Source organism: Galleria mellonella, unplaced genomic scaffold, assembly GCF_026898425.1.
Source record: "Galleria mellonella isolate WM207_F2 unplaced genomic scaffold, CSIRO_AGI_GalMel_v1 utg962, whole genome shotgun sequence".
Lineage (NCBI taxonomy): Eukaryota > Metazoa > Arthropoda > Insecta > Lepidoptera > Pyralidae > Galleria > Galleria mellonella.
The window spans coordinates 109,157-123,584 of NW_026442180.1; the positions used below are offsets into that span (position 1 = coordinate 109,157).

Genomic DNA, 14,428 nt, shown 5'->3' on the forward strand with positions numbered 1-14,428 from the left:
CTAGCAATATACCCAACCAGGTCGACCTCCTCGCGGTTCCTCCTGGAAACTATCATAATTAATTCCTGATGAATTCATCATGATGGGCTAACTGACCTGTTTTCATTCTCATCTATCACCCTTCACTGGTGCTCCGTCAGCGTATCCCGTTAGCGCAGTCGGGGTTACCATACCATTTTCACCCACCAAAAAAAAATTACGGGTATAATGATTCATTATATCGACCTTTAACTGTCCATTGCTGCTTTTATATTACATCTATTTAAGTGAATACTTAGTAATTTACTTAAAATATACAAATTTAAGTAAATGGTCTAAACAAATTTGCACTAATAATAAGTGACAACATAATATGTAATCTTGTTTGCATGTATGTATTAACATGCACCTGTTAAAACGCAATGCTTTAGACATAACAAATTATATATTGTTTATAGGTAAAGACGGAAAAGACGTGCTGAGGATACCGCCAAAGGATCATTGCTACAATGAACCGTGCATGCGACACGGAACATGCATTTCCAGACACGACAGGTCTGTGCCCAATGTTAATGCTTTTATTTATCGAGACACACACACACAGATTATCCGATTTCATTCTATACATTTTTTTTCTTAAACCGTATTACAACTTTAAAGAATTGTTATTTTTTACTATTGTATTATTATTAAAATGTGTTACAGTATTTCCTAAAAATAAAAAAGAGGTTATAATTAAAAAAAAAATAGTTTCGTTATTTGAAACGATTGTTATTGATGGTTGATGATCGCTGATTGTTGTTGCATGCGGCGGTGAAGGTACGAGTGCCACTGCACGGCGCGGTACACGGGCAACAACTGCGAGGTGGACGCGGGCCCGCCGTGCCGGCAGGCGGGCGGCGCGGCGTGCCTGCACGGCGGCCGCTGCGTGGAGGACGCGCGCGGCGACTACGCGTGCGTGTGCCCGCCGCGCTACCGCGGCCGCCGCTGCGAGCGCGAGCTGTCGCTGCACCCGCTGTGCGTCGCCGGCCCCTGCCGCAACAACGGCACCTGCAGCGTGCCCCACTCCGCCGACACATACGTCTGCGACTGTCCGCCCGGTACACGACGTCCACGCGATCATTCTAACTTGCATGCATCTTAAGGATTAAATTCATTTCTAAATGTGGTGGCAACATTTCAGAAATGTACTTCAGTTAAGATTTTTAAGCTAATGAACTATGCCGTCAAACATAAAATTATTTACCAGAGGGAGACTTTGTACAAAAGTCGATTGCTTGGACACCTCTGTCCCATTCGTGTTTCAACCGTGAAGCAGTTGTGTTTGCATGGCTGTGTTTCGGTTTGAAGGGTGGGTTATGGCGTGAAAAAAAAAGTTGGACTAAGGTCATATTCTTGTTTGTGCTGATATAAATAACATGAAACGTAGCTGTAAACCGTGAAGAGCGATCGACTGACGGCGGTGGTGGTGTTACAGGGTTCACGGGCACCAACTGCGAGCAGGACGTGGACGAGTGCGCGGCGGCGGGCGCGGCCGCGTGCCTCAACGGCGGCCGCTGCGTCGACGGCATCAACAACTACACGTGCGACTGCTCCGGCACCGGTAACACGACTACCTCACATACACACACTATTCAAATATGTTGTTTAATGAGAACAAAAAGTGATATTGGATGGTGACTGGGTCAGGTTACACGGGTTCGCGGTGCGAGACGAACGTGAACGAGTGCGAGGAGGAGCGTGCGGTGTGCGGACACGGCGTGTGCTACGACACGTACGGCGGCTTCGTGTGCGCCTGCCTGCCCGGCTACACCGGCGAGCGCTGCCACCAGGTGCGTGTATCGCCGCATCGCTGCCTGCCGCCTGCCGCCTGCCGCCGGCTGCGTCACTAATGTACTCACGTGTGTAGATGTCGGCGTGCGCGTCGGGCCCGTGCGGCGCGGGCGGCGCGTGCGTGGAGGAGAGCGGCGGCAGCGGCTTCCGCTGCGTGTGCGCACGCGGCTGGGCGCCGCCGCTCTGCAACACGCCGCTGCCGCCGTCGCCCGCCGCCGCCGCCGCCCCCGTCGCCCCCGTCGCCGCCGACAACTCCCCCGCGCCGCCACCGCCCGCCTGCGCCGAGATCACGTGTCCGCCGCATTCGCATTGCGCTTACCACAATACGCATCTAGGTAACGTTGCAGCTGTACCGTAACAGGTTTACCTGGTGCCAATATTTCGGTACTGTTACAATGGTAACAAAAAAAAAAAAAAAAACTATACACACGTAAATAGAAATAGATAATCAATATTGGCAATGTATAAAAGAGCTAGACTCTAACGGAAATCATTGATACCGATGAACATCGGTATTTTTGCTATATTGATGCGGTATTTCTGATAGTTTCTCGTATTTCTCATATGTATCTAAAAACTACCAGCACACAAACGAACATTTTAAGTAATGAACATTTTGACTAGTGCGCTATATAAAGACAGCGAACTTGTCCTATCACATAATTATCATTATATAGATACGTCGTTATATTAAGAAAACGTTCCTCGTTCGCAGACACGTCTACTGCGGCAGCGGGAGGCACGGCGGCGACGGGGCAGGTGACGTGCGTTTGCGACCCCGGCTACTACGGTGAGTGGCATGAGTGGGTAGTGCGCAGGCCGGTCAGTAGTGTGTGGCGAGTGTGGCGAGTGTAGCGTGTGCGCGTGCGCAGGCGCGGCGGGCGCGGCGGCGCTGTGCGCGGAGGCGGGCGGCGCGTGCGCGGCCGGCGTGTGCCTGCACGGCGCCGCGTGCGCGCAGGCCGCCGACGGCTTCAACTGCACCTGCACGCCCGCCTACCGCGGTACGTACCTGCATAGCTTGTTCCTCCCTACTAGCTCCCTTTCAACTACCTACTTACTTGTTTATTTTAATGTCAATGTCGCTTCCTACTAAAGCTTTTAATGTGATCATCATATTTGTTCCATTTACTACACTGTAATATTTATATATTTTGTTACATTAGAAAAAAAATAAATTTTTATTTTGTATTGTGAAATAAAATTAACATAAGAAGTATGTCATGCCCAGGTCGTTCAGTAACAGTCAGTTATTTGAATAAAATTTCTTTACGGTAGAATAGTATTAATCTTTATTCAAGTATACTTGTTCGCGAGTTCTTTTATCTTTTTTTATTATTCTACTGCTGAGTTCAGAATATCTGTATTTTTTTGCTTTAGTGTAGCCCTGGTTTTCCTATGAATAAATAAATAAATGAAATAAATAAATATTTATTGAAAAGAATTTCCAAAAAACACAGCAGTTAGATATTTCAAATTATGTTGTATACAAAATATTTTTATATTTGTGCTAGTACTGTGACTATAATTAGCATTGAGTTCCATTCATATGTCTTATTTGATAAAAATATTTAAACATGAGCAGACCAGTGTCCGCAAATATTATCCGTTCCCAAGTATGACAACTGAACGCTCTTTTTTTTTCTCATTGAGCATGGTAACGTCGCGCATCGTGCCCCCCGCTTGGTTCAGTGTAATGTAATGCAGTGTTAGTGCGACATGTGTATGGCGTGTGTGCGCGTGCGCCGGTGTCCCCCGCCGCCTACATGTGTGTGCGTAGCTTACGTGTGTGTGCGCATGGCGCGGAGCAGGCGTGTACTGCGAGCAGGCGGCGGCGGCGGCGGCGGCGACGGCGGCGACGGCGGCGGCGGCGGCGGCGGCGGCCGGCAAGGCGCTGTCCGACCTGCGCGCGCCGCCCGAGCGCTGCGCCACCGCGCCCTGCCTGCACGCGCGCGCCTGCCACGACCGGGTGAGTGCCGCCGCCGCACTCGTTACACACAACACGCGTTGCTAGAATACACTTGCCCCACAGTGACCACCGACCATTATAAACCACCGCACACACGCGCACCACTTAATGCGCTGTACTTTCTACACTTTTATATATTTTAATATTATGGTACCCAGTACCATGTCGTACCGTACCATTCACATCGTGCACACGAGCACTACGAACTATACGATGTTGGCTGCGCTAAATTCTTTCCACAAAATATGTAATAATGTCTTGACTTTGGGATACCACCGTATACTATCCCATCACACAGCATATATGATATATATATGTACATATTCATAAACATATGTATAGAGTTTAATATTACAACATTATGAACACCATACTACAAGCAACATTGGCTATATTACATTTTCTTCCATAGACGTATTTAAGGAGGGGGGAGGGGAGATATACTTATCTTGGAATTGTCTTGTGCCTACCCCAGAATTAAAACTTTATGTTAATGTACATGATATGTTTAAGGAAACAGCTCCCCCCCTCCCCCCCACTTCCTGAAAAATAATGCTCTTTTTACATATTTATAGGATTGAAGCACTGTGTGAACAGGTATAGCATTTGTGGTTGTATATTGATTTTGTACTGTTAGTGGCTTAACTAGCTTGCATTGCATTGTTGCATTGTGAATGTTTCTCATAGTTGAACTAGTGTTAAATCATTATTTTAAATATGTTTTAGATTGAATGTTTCCCTCATCTCTAGGAGAAATTCAAGTTTTTTAATTAAGTAATCAATAAAAAAAAAATTGTAAAAAGGATTTTTATCGAAACGATGTAAAGATTTTAAATGGGAATAATTGTTTTTTTTAATTATTATCAATGGTAAGTGAAGATATTGTTCGTCGTCTGGAAAATACAGAGAAACTATGAAGTGAGTGAATATTGCCACCCGGTATATCACAATATGTTTCCCCCGGGCCGCGCAGCCGACGGGATTCCAGTGCGAGTGCGAGCCGGGCTGGGGCGGCGCGCGGTGCTCGGTGGCGGCCGACGACGCCGACGACGACTGCGCGCCGCGCTGCCTGCACGGCGTGTGCCGCGCCGCCGCCTGCCACTGCCGCGCCGGCTACGGCGGCGCCGCCTGCGACCTGCCGCTCGACTGCCGCGCCGCCGGCTGCCCGCTGCACCAGGTACCCGCACTGCACGACGTGTTTGGAACGTGCACTACTGCAGTGCAGTGCGATAACGTGACCTTGTGCGCAGGAGTGTGTGGAGCAGAGCGGCGGCGGCGGGTGGCGGTGCGCGGAGGGCGCGGAGGGCGCGGCGGAGGCCGGCGGCGCCGCGCCGGCGGCCGGCTCCGCGCTGCCGGACGGCGCGCCGTGCGCCGCCGCGCCCTGCCTCAACGGCACGTGCCTGCCGCTCGACGACGGCCTCTTTCGCTGCCAGTGCCAGCCCGGCTACACAGGTCGGTATCACGTATTATCCGAATCAAATAAAACCAAGAGTATTCTGTATATTAAAAAATCTGGATGACACGTTATTTAGATAATATGATATAAAAAAATTCCGCGCTATAATAATTTATATTATATCTATTTACCTAATTAATACATTTCCAAATTGGTAATTAGAGCTGTGAAAAATAAGTTCGGATAATCGAGATTTTACTATATATGTAAATAGGTATACATATACATAGGCTCGGCACGCGTGAGCATTAAATTTTTTAGACTACCTCATGTACGCTTTATAGAGAACGAGCACGAGAATTGCAATTTATACCATATGCATGCAGTAGCGTAAACATATGTAGGAAAGTGGAAAACTAATTTCTGTGCATAAAAAAATAAATATAGAACCTTAATGATCTTGTTTTGCAAACAATACCGCTATCTAAATTGTAAAAACAATTGGATTGTTTTAAAATTTGGGTCAAGAAGACTCCACTAATTTCGTAATTATCAGTAATCCTATTATTGAAGGACCATATCAATTTCCGACAAATATATAGGTACGTCATTTATTTTATATACTTATCAAATTTTGAACATTATATAATGTGTTCTTTGTTCTCATTTTCATATCTAGTTGATATATTATTTTTGTAAATGGTGCAATAAAATGTAAATGATTAAATATAGTTGCAACCAAGAAACATGCTTGGAACGAAGGAAATAAAACCAATGTTATGATATACTTAATTAATTTTCTTTAAGTACTTGTAATAATACACAGTATTATGCAAATACACATCGTTTGATTTCAACCATTATAAATTATTGTTTTAGAAACAATAATAACTAAGAATAACTATCGATTATTTACTAGATGTAGCACAATTCTATAGCACATCGACGCAAACGTTATGAATCTATTCTTCCGAGTATATGGAGCCAATCATGTACGCGGGAGTATCGGGTATCCTTTTGCCTTTCAAGTTGACAGCGTACGGCAGCACTGACGGGTACCGTTTGTAGATGCCGCGAGCTTCAGGCGTCCATGCTAGCACTTCACATACACTACCCTTTTTAGCTGTCACAGCCACCCATGCCACCGACGACAGGACCACGTCGCCACAACACAGTTTAGGTCCTTCACCGGAAAATTCAAAAATGTTCTCACACCTTTGCAAACCTGGCCAATTCTTCAGTCTTTCGTCACCACCAGTAGGTGCGCCGAATAGTTCTGTGCCCAAAAACCTGTCATACACTTCTGCAGCATCTTCAGTCTTCGTTACTGTTATGGGTAGACTCTCAGAACAAAATATGGTAAAGCGGCATGGGTCTGAACAGTTCACATGATCTATGCGAGCTAAACCACCAATGAAGATAGTGTAACCTTTGTGCAAATAATATGTTTGAGGTCTGATTGTTTTCTTGGGAATAGTCAGAAGTAATTCCTCTGTTGTCAGCAAAGATAACACTTGATCTGGGTGAATGACTCCAGGCGTATCATAAAACCACTTACTCTTTGCAAACAATTCATGTTTTTCGTTTAGTGTCGTCATTTTTCTCTGGATCTCTCCAATGTCGCCACTATCTTCATACACCTCTGAAAATGATCTTCCAATATGCCCTATCAGCGTGGGTGGTTCTTTTGGGCTCATTCCTAGCATTTGAGCTTTTCTTATCTCCTTCTCTACTTTCAAAAGTTTGGCTTCAGATTTCAGTCTTCGAGTCCTTTGATATATCTTCCAACCAGACGGCCTGTTAATAGGAAACTTGAGTAGGTGCAAAGTGGTGCCTGGCCACCGACTGACAGTTGCTCTTTTCACAATATCAACTGCATGCACTTTACAATAGTCTGACTGCAGCAAGGCATTAAACAGGGAGCTCTTACCAACATTGGTGCAGCCAACAAGGTACACATCTCCTTTATACAGCCACTCTTTAAACATGGCCGATATCAGATCTTCGACTCCATAACCTGTTTTTGCTGATATGAGGCCTACACACTTGATATTAGCATCCTTAAGTTTAGTTTTATTAATTTCTGTCATCAGAGAGTCTTTGATCCGTTGCAGATAACCAACACTATCACCAGGAAGTAAATCCACCTGTAATCAATATTTTTAATAAATTACAATTGTTTAATATTTTACGTTTGAATATTTTAAACTTTCCATATACATATTTTTATATACCTTATTGCCCACAACGATGATTGGTCGTTCAGTGCCAATAATGTCCACAATACCTGGCCATATTGAGCATGGAAAATCCAGAAGATCTACCATAAGTAGTACTAAAGATTTTACATATCTGAAAAAAATAATAATTTAAAAGTCAATAAAAATTTTCCATTCCATACACTAGCCTCTTATTTGGGCTGTTATACAATGAAATATGATATTGAGGTAGATTCTAAGGCACTATTACCAAGCAGACAGGTTAAAATTAAATTTTTAATTTGATATTACAGTGAAATCTTTATTATAACGAACAATATGAAAAAATTTGCTAATAGAATTAAATCAAAATATATTGTAATTTATGTTTATTTTTATTATTGATTCATAAAAAAGTAATTATTTGAAATTTTCAAATTAATTATTAGGTTAAAAGATAAGTTTAGAGAAATCTCTTCTTAGAATGGGCTCCGTAAATTTTATTCATTTAAATTTGTATTTAATATTTTACAACAATTGGTGGGGTTCAAATTGTTGTTATATGTTCTTTGAAAAACTCAACAATAACTTTTTCAAACACTTGACAAAGAAATTCAGCTTGATAGTGTATTTATAATGACTGTAATATATAAAAGAATGTATTTATGAAATTTTAACATATTTTGATACAAAATATAAGGCTAATTTTTACACCTTACAACATTTTATAGTGCTGGAAAATGGCATATCAAGCTAATACTAAGTGAATGGAATCTAGTACACTGTCATACAACATATTAAAGATATACAGATAATAGTTTTGGTACCTTATGGACTGCAACAGTCTCTCATATTCCTCTGGTTTCACACTGACGTCCAATGCAATATTGTATTGCTGAAGGAAATGACAGCGCTGACACTCCATAGATTTCAATTCCTCATTGCTTCGGCCTCGGAAAATTTCACTAGGTAGGTATCCAGGTATAGATGGGTCGCTGCAGTGCAGCAATGCTCCACAACCCCCACAGGGCACCCGGCTTACGTCCATATTAGGATCCGGTGTCCCATAGTATTTAGACCAATTATCTACAGAGTCCATATCACTCTCCAATTCCTCATTGTCTAATTGGGAGTCATCAAAATATTCATAGTTTGTCATCCATCTTTTAATATTAGATTTATCAAATTCCGGTTCAGTGTTCTCTTGTTGTGTTTTAATTATCTCTTCATCGTTTATATCTACAGGTTTTGTATTGGCAAATGGGATTTGGAACACTTTCTCGGGTTCTTGTTTCTGTTTTTTTGTATCTTCCTTCAGTAACTTGTCTTTATCGACACAATATTGCAGTGCGACAGGCAACGGTGGTAGACATTTAGCCTCATGCTCTTTTTTTTGCTTTTGTTTAGCTCTTTTTATAGTTTTTAAATAGTACTTGAAATAACCTAGTTCTAGTTTTTCATGTTCTAAATAAGAATTAAACGTTATTTTATCCTTGTGTTCTTGAAGAATAGATGGGAAATCTTTCACTAATTTACTATTTTCATTGTTTCTTTCTGATGGTGTCTGGTTTGATGCTTGGATATGGTTGAAACGCTTCTTATACAAAACAAATCGACTTCGACATAACCTTGAAATATTGTTCATTGAATACATAATGGTGGGATGATATAATTTCAGTGTGAATGCTATGTGAAGGTTAACTCATATTTATTTTTAAAATATTTGTATTAAAACATTAAACGACATCAAATAGACACCAACCGAATCACTTTACATTCATTCGTCATATGTAAATGTCAAGCGGATTGTGATTGTCAATGTCAACATACTGACATATGTCATGCTCTTTTTGGTCTATGGACTTTGTCGATATATGTATATATAAAGTCCATAGACTAAAAAGAACGTCAACTTTTCTGTCTATGGACTTTGAATTGTGATTGTAAGCGCGCCATTATTCAAATATATGCAAATAATGTTTACTTTATTTAATAATTCTTTTTCTTAAAAATATCAATTGTTACGTTTCAGTTTCATAAATTATTCAATTTAAGTTGTATTTCACGCTCGGCTTTTACTTGTAGTTGCTGTATGCAGGTTTAAAAATATTGTTAATCGTTAGCGCGCGTAGTCGCGACTTCGCGACACTTGTGTAAACTCAATAACTGTAATTTGATGTGACTAATCTCATCATTTTAAATTCTAAAAGTGAATTGTGAATTATTTGTTTGCAATCTATGACATCCATTGTTCAAATGTTCATAATCGGGATATCGGTGCTCTTATTTGTTATACAAAGTACTTAAATACTATTAAATGCGTCGTATACTTGAATAGTCAGTATAATTTTATTCAACTGTCTATTTGTTTCAGGTCGTCTATGCGACCACGATGTAGACGAGTGCACGCGAACGCCTAAAATTTGCAAAAATGGCGTGTGTGTCAACAGCGTTGGGTCGTACCAGTGTTACTGCAGACCTGGTCAGTGGTACATTATATTTTATGTTATAAAATATTTCTTATTTGTATAAAATAGTATTTTATAAATATTAATAGGTTTACATTTGTAATAACTAATAGTGTCCAACTAGTAGAATCCAATATGCTAAGAGACGAGCCTACAACTGTTACTGTGTATAAGTAAATAGAATATTTAAACAAAACAGAGTTCCAGAGTTCATTAGTGTTGGCCAGAACTAACAACTTTTGAGGTTATAAGTCAGAATAATATATATCCCACTGTACTCTTAGTTATATTCAAATTGAAACATTAATATTGCTGCATAATTTAATTCATTAGTTTTTTTTTAATAATATATCTATATAAATATAAAATTATATTTTTTATTTTATGACTGTATTTTATTATTATTATGGGCAGGTTACACTGGCGATAACTGTGACCAGGATATTGACGAGTGCCTGTCGTCACCCTGTAAGAATGGAGGGACGTGCCAGAACTTGGAGAACAATTATGAATGCACATGTGTAGAAGGCTATGAAGGTCAGTGCCATACGACACAGTATTGTTATAGCTATCTATTGTTTTATATTCAAACTATTGTGTAATTACATCAAAATAATATATTATTTTCTAAACTTTTTCATATTAATACTGCTGTATCAATCAGTAGCATATTATCAAAACATTTAAGGAGAATTTAACCTCAAATGTAATAGCATTGACTCAATTATAAATAAGTAAAAATTACATTATTTCATATGTTGTATTTTATTTTGAATATATATCAAATTATATATATATATATATATATATATATATATATATATATATATATATATATATATATATATTTTTCATAATCGATAGTTTTTATTCCAGTTTTGATTGTAAATTAATTTTTATATATTAAATTTTTTACAAAAAGGGCAATATTTTAATTTACATTTTTATTATGCTGCTTTTATTATGTAGTAACGAAACTAGTGAAGAGCAAATCCGCCGTGTAGTCCCGGATTAGAATGGGTCATTCCTTCCTATCCCAAGGCGACTGAGGGAACTTATTTGTGCCTCTTAAAATGTTTCCAAAGCCTAACTAAAGTTACTAACTTATTTGCCAAGTATGGCTTTTTTTGGACACATTGGTCATTCCTGATGGAACACCAATTAATCACATTGCATACAAATAGATACTCTTGGTTACACTGCGTCAGTCATTGACGGAAAGTCGAGGAAAGCTCGCACCAGGATCAGTTAGTTCGACCGTGCGCCGATCATCAGTTGGTGGGAAATGGGCGACGCGTCGATTTGACCAACGCGTGCGGTATATATTTATATGACCTAACGCTAGCCTGAGTGTGTCGGACGTTTGCTCGGTGCGCAGGCAAGGACTGCTCGACCAACATCGACGAGTGCGCGACGTCGCCGTGCGCGGCGGGCGCGACGTGCGTGGACGGCGTGGCCGGCTACTCGTGCGTGTGCCCCGACGGGCTCACCGGCGCCAACTGCGAGCTCGACATCGACGACTGCGAGGTGACCACCCCCTCACCCCCTCCCCCACCGCCGCACTATGCACCCTGCACACCCTCACCACACGCTACGCCTTCGTATACTACTATAGTATATACATTTAGATTATATAGACAGACTCGGGTCTCAAAAATGGGTTATTTTTTTGTTTTTTAATAGTGCTCTATATACTTACGCACACAATTTATCTTGACGTATCTATATTTAATTACTTATTTATTTATTTAAAAGAACACCAATAACATTGCATTGTAACATATATAACAAACATTAAATACAATACAATATTAATGCATATGCCTACTAAAGGTATTCACAGCATTTACTTTAGCATAATTATATGGTACAAATAAATGAAGTAACAATTATAATGAATCAAATAATACTACACTACAAATATTTTAAAAGTTGCGTTATTAATTATGGAAATATACATGAACATAAGTTGTGAGCAACATCAGTAAATACTTAATAAATAAAATAAGTTTTTATGCATTAATAAGATGCAGAAATTATAAGACAAAATAATCATAGAAGTTATAAAAGAATCACACAAAATTGTATGAGAAAGTTGACACGTTTTTTTTCAAAGCATCTGTATGAAGACACTCTATCTATACAAGAGTACACTATATATAATACTCGTATGTGCAATTTTTCTATTCAATTAATTTTAAAGGAAAAAGTTTTTATTAGACTGCATATTGTATGTCTGTTACGTTAGAATTATTAATCGAATTTTTAATTCATCCGCCCGCTATGTGCAATACGAAACATGGCCAACTGTTTTAAGTATAATTTGACGTCAATTTGCCAAATTATAAAATATTTTTTCTCAAACATGCTTGGAAATGTGAGCATTATTTTGACAATCTTCTTCGAGATAAATCAAAATTGTCGTACTGGTCAGATACATGCGGGCAGCGGCCGGCAAAAGTTGTATGAAAATCTATATCTGTCGTGTTTTGCGGCCAGATAAATTACTATGTAAATTCATATCTGTCCTGTAATTTAAAAATGTAATGACCTTTTACTTCGAAACATGGCTACCAAGGAGGTAAGTAATACAAGGTTTTATTTAAATTTCGAACTGTCTTGCAAATAGAAAGCTGTTTATTGAAAAAAAAAAACAAAGGAACATTATGGCGCGTGAAAAATTATTATTGTTCGTTATTCGTCATTGAATTTAAAAAGTAAAATTGTGTTTTTGATTTCCGCGCATTGTTTGAGAAAAGTACTATACAAGCCTTGGCCACAACTAGGCATTGATGGACTCACGTATGTGTGCCTTGGCTGCGCCTCGGCCCACATTTGTACGTTCGTCCATTAATGCCTCAGTTGCTGGCCGCGCAGTAATGTACTATTATAACTTGATCAAATCATTTCTACATTATACATCGTCTCTATTTCACTGCGCGAGAGATGCGAGCCTGTGACTAATTATGTAATACGATTGATTCGTTCCAATTGTAACTTTAACAACATGCGTTTATGTTTTCAATAATTTGTTAACAATCAATTGAGTGTAACCACATTTATTACCTTAAAGGACTATTTTACCAGAGGGAGACTTTGTACAAAAGTCGATTGCTTAGGTACCTCTTTCCCATTCGTGTTTCAACCGTGAAGCAGTTGTGTTTGCATGGCTGTGTTTCGGTTTGAAGGGTGGGATATGGCGTGAATTTACTGGGTACAGAGGAATAACACCTGAGTCCTCAGGAATGGCAACGCATGGAGGGTATCATGGGCGAAACAGTATACTCTGTTATGTCCATGGTACTGCTCATGTCTATAGGCGACGGTTATCACTTTCCATCAGGTGGGCCGTCAGCTTGTTCGCCATTCTAAGTTGTATAAAAAAAAATGTGTAATCTAAGTAGTTAACTTGTTTAGCTTTTTATTAGAACAATAAATACATTGTATTGTTTGCTAAGAGGCCGCTGTATTGACAATGCTTCCGTTACTTATCAAAATTATGTAATTTCATAGAGTTTGGGAACCAAGTACTAAGGGCCGCTTAGTACTTGATTCTCAAATGTTATGCAACCGATATGAAAGTGTCAACAAAATGACTGGTTAATAATAACTTAAAAACATTGTTATTGTTACATTAATATAAATATTGAAACTCAACAATTAATGCGCATTTCAAATTATTTACAAGCGTATTTTTGATCGTAATTTTAGATAGATATTCTTTATTCCAACGCTATATTATAAAGATGTTGAGGTTGTTGACGTTGTGATGGTTGCGCGCAGTCGTCGCCGTGCCTGCACGGCGGGCGCTGCGTGGACGCGCTGAACGGCTACCGGTGCGAGTGCGCGGGCACGGGCTTCGCGGGCGACGACTGCGGCACCAACATCGACGAGTGCGCGCCGCAGCCCTGCCTGCACGGCGCCACCTGCCACGACGACCTCAACGACTACCGCTGCGTCTGCCACCCGGGCTACACCGGTACTGCTATACCACACTCTGCCCTGTCTACACACTGACACCGACTGACACGCGTCACAAGCGGCATGCGTACGACCTAATAGGGGGTATCGTAGGTGAAACATTATACTCTGTTATGTCCATAGCACTGCTCATGTCTGTAGGCGACACTTATCACTTTCCATCAGGTGGGCCGTCAGATCGTTTATCATTCTAAGTTATATAAAAAAAAACTTGTCGAGTATATGCATTCCATTGATGTGATAACAGATCTTTGCGCAGTACGACTGTAGTAAATTGTATACGACGCGATGTACTGGCGTTCCGCCGCTGCCGATCGGCTAGCAGACGACTCTGTGCTAATGCAAAGTAGCATGTGAGTGAGTATGCGATGTGGTTCAGGCAAGAACTGCGAGGTGGACATAAACGAGTGCGAGAGCTCCCCGTGCAACTACGGCGGCGTGTGCGTGGAGCGCAGCAACGCGAGCCTGTACCGCGCGGCGGCGGCGGCCGCGGCGGCGGCGGCCGCGGCGCCGCTGCAGCTCGGCCCGCAGCCGCACATGCTGCTGCCCGACTCCTTCTACGCGCCCTTCCACTACCACAACGCCAGCGGGTAACTCACACTATCGT

General features: G+C 40.9%; 2 protein-coding genes across 4 annotated transcripts in view; one reads left to right on the top strand and one right to left on the bottom strand.

Annotated features, from left to right (window-relative positions):
• Positions 1-14,428, top strand: part of LOC113513706 (protein crumbs) — a 64,809-nt gene that overhangs the window by 26,611 nt on the left and 23,770 nt on the right. Inside the window, exons 5-19 of one of the 3 annotated variants that reach the window (XM_052902856.1) lie at positions 438-534; positions 799-1,079; positions 1,457-1,582; positions 1,669-1,811; positions 1,889-2,147; positions 2,528-2,602; positions 2,685-2,813; positions 3,621-3,778; positions 4,752-4,955; positions 5,029-5,230; positions 9,747-9,854; positions 10,255-10,377; positions 11,219-11,367; positions 13,624-13,819; positions 14,201-14,411. In XM_052902856.1, the coding sequence (XP_052758816.1) occupies positions 438-534; positions 799-1,079; positions 1,457-1,582; positions 1,669-1,811; positions 1,889-2,147; positions 2,528-2,602; positions 2,685-2,813; positions 3,621-3,778; positions 4,752-4,955; positions 5,029-5,230; positions 9,747-9,854; positions 10,255-10,377; positions 11,219-11,367; positions 13,624-13,819; positions 14,201-14,411 (2,461 nt within the window). Of the gene's footprint in view, positions 1-437; positions 535-798; positions 1,080-1,456; positions 1,583-1,668; positions 1,812-1,888; positions 2,148-2,527; positions 2,603-2,667; positions 2,814-3,620; positions 3,779-4,751; positions 4,956-5,028; positions 5,231-9,746; positions 9,855-10,254; positions 10,378-11,218; positions 11,368-13,623; positions 13,820-14,200; positions 14,412-14,428 lie in introns of all 3 variants that reach the window. The other 2 variants (XM_052902858.1, XM_052902857.1) reach the window with 2 other exon arrangements.
• LOC113522493 (nitric oxide-associated protein 1) lies at positions 5,943-9,166 on the bottom strand. The gene is made up of 3 exons (XM_026908189.3): positions 8,200-9,166; positions 7,409-7,526; positions 5,943-7,321 (listed from the first exon to the last, which is right to left on the bottom strand). Exons 1-3 carry the CDS (start codon positions 9,024-9,026, stop codon positions 6,137-6,139), a joined length of 2,130 nt encoding a protein of 709 aa, XP_026763990.2. The 5' UTR covers positions 9,027-9,166; the 3' UTR covers positions 5,943-6,136.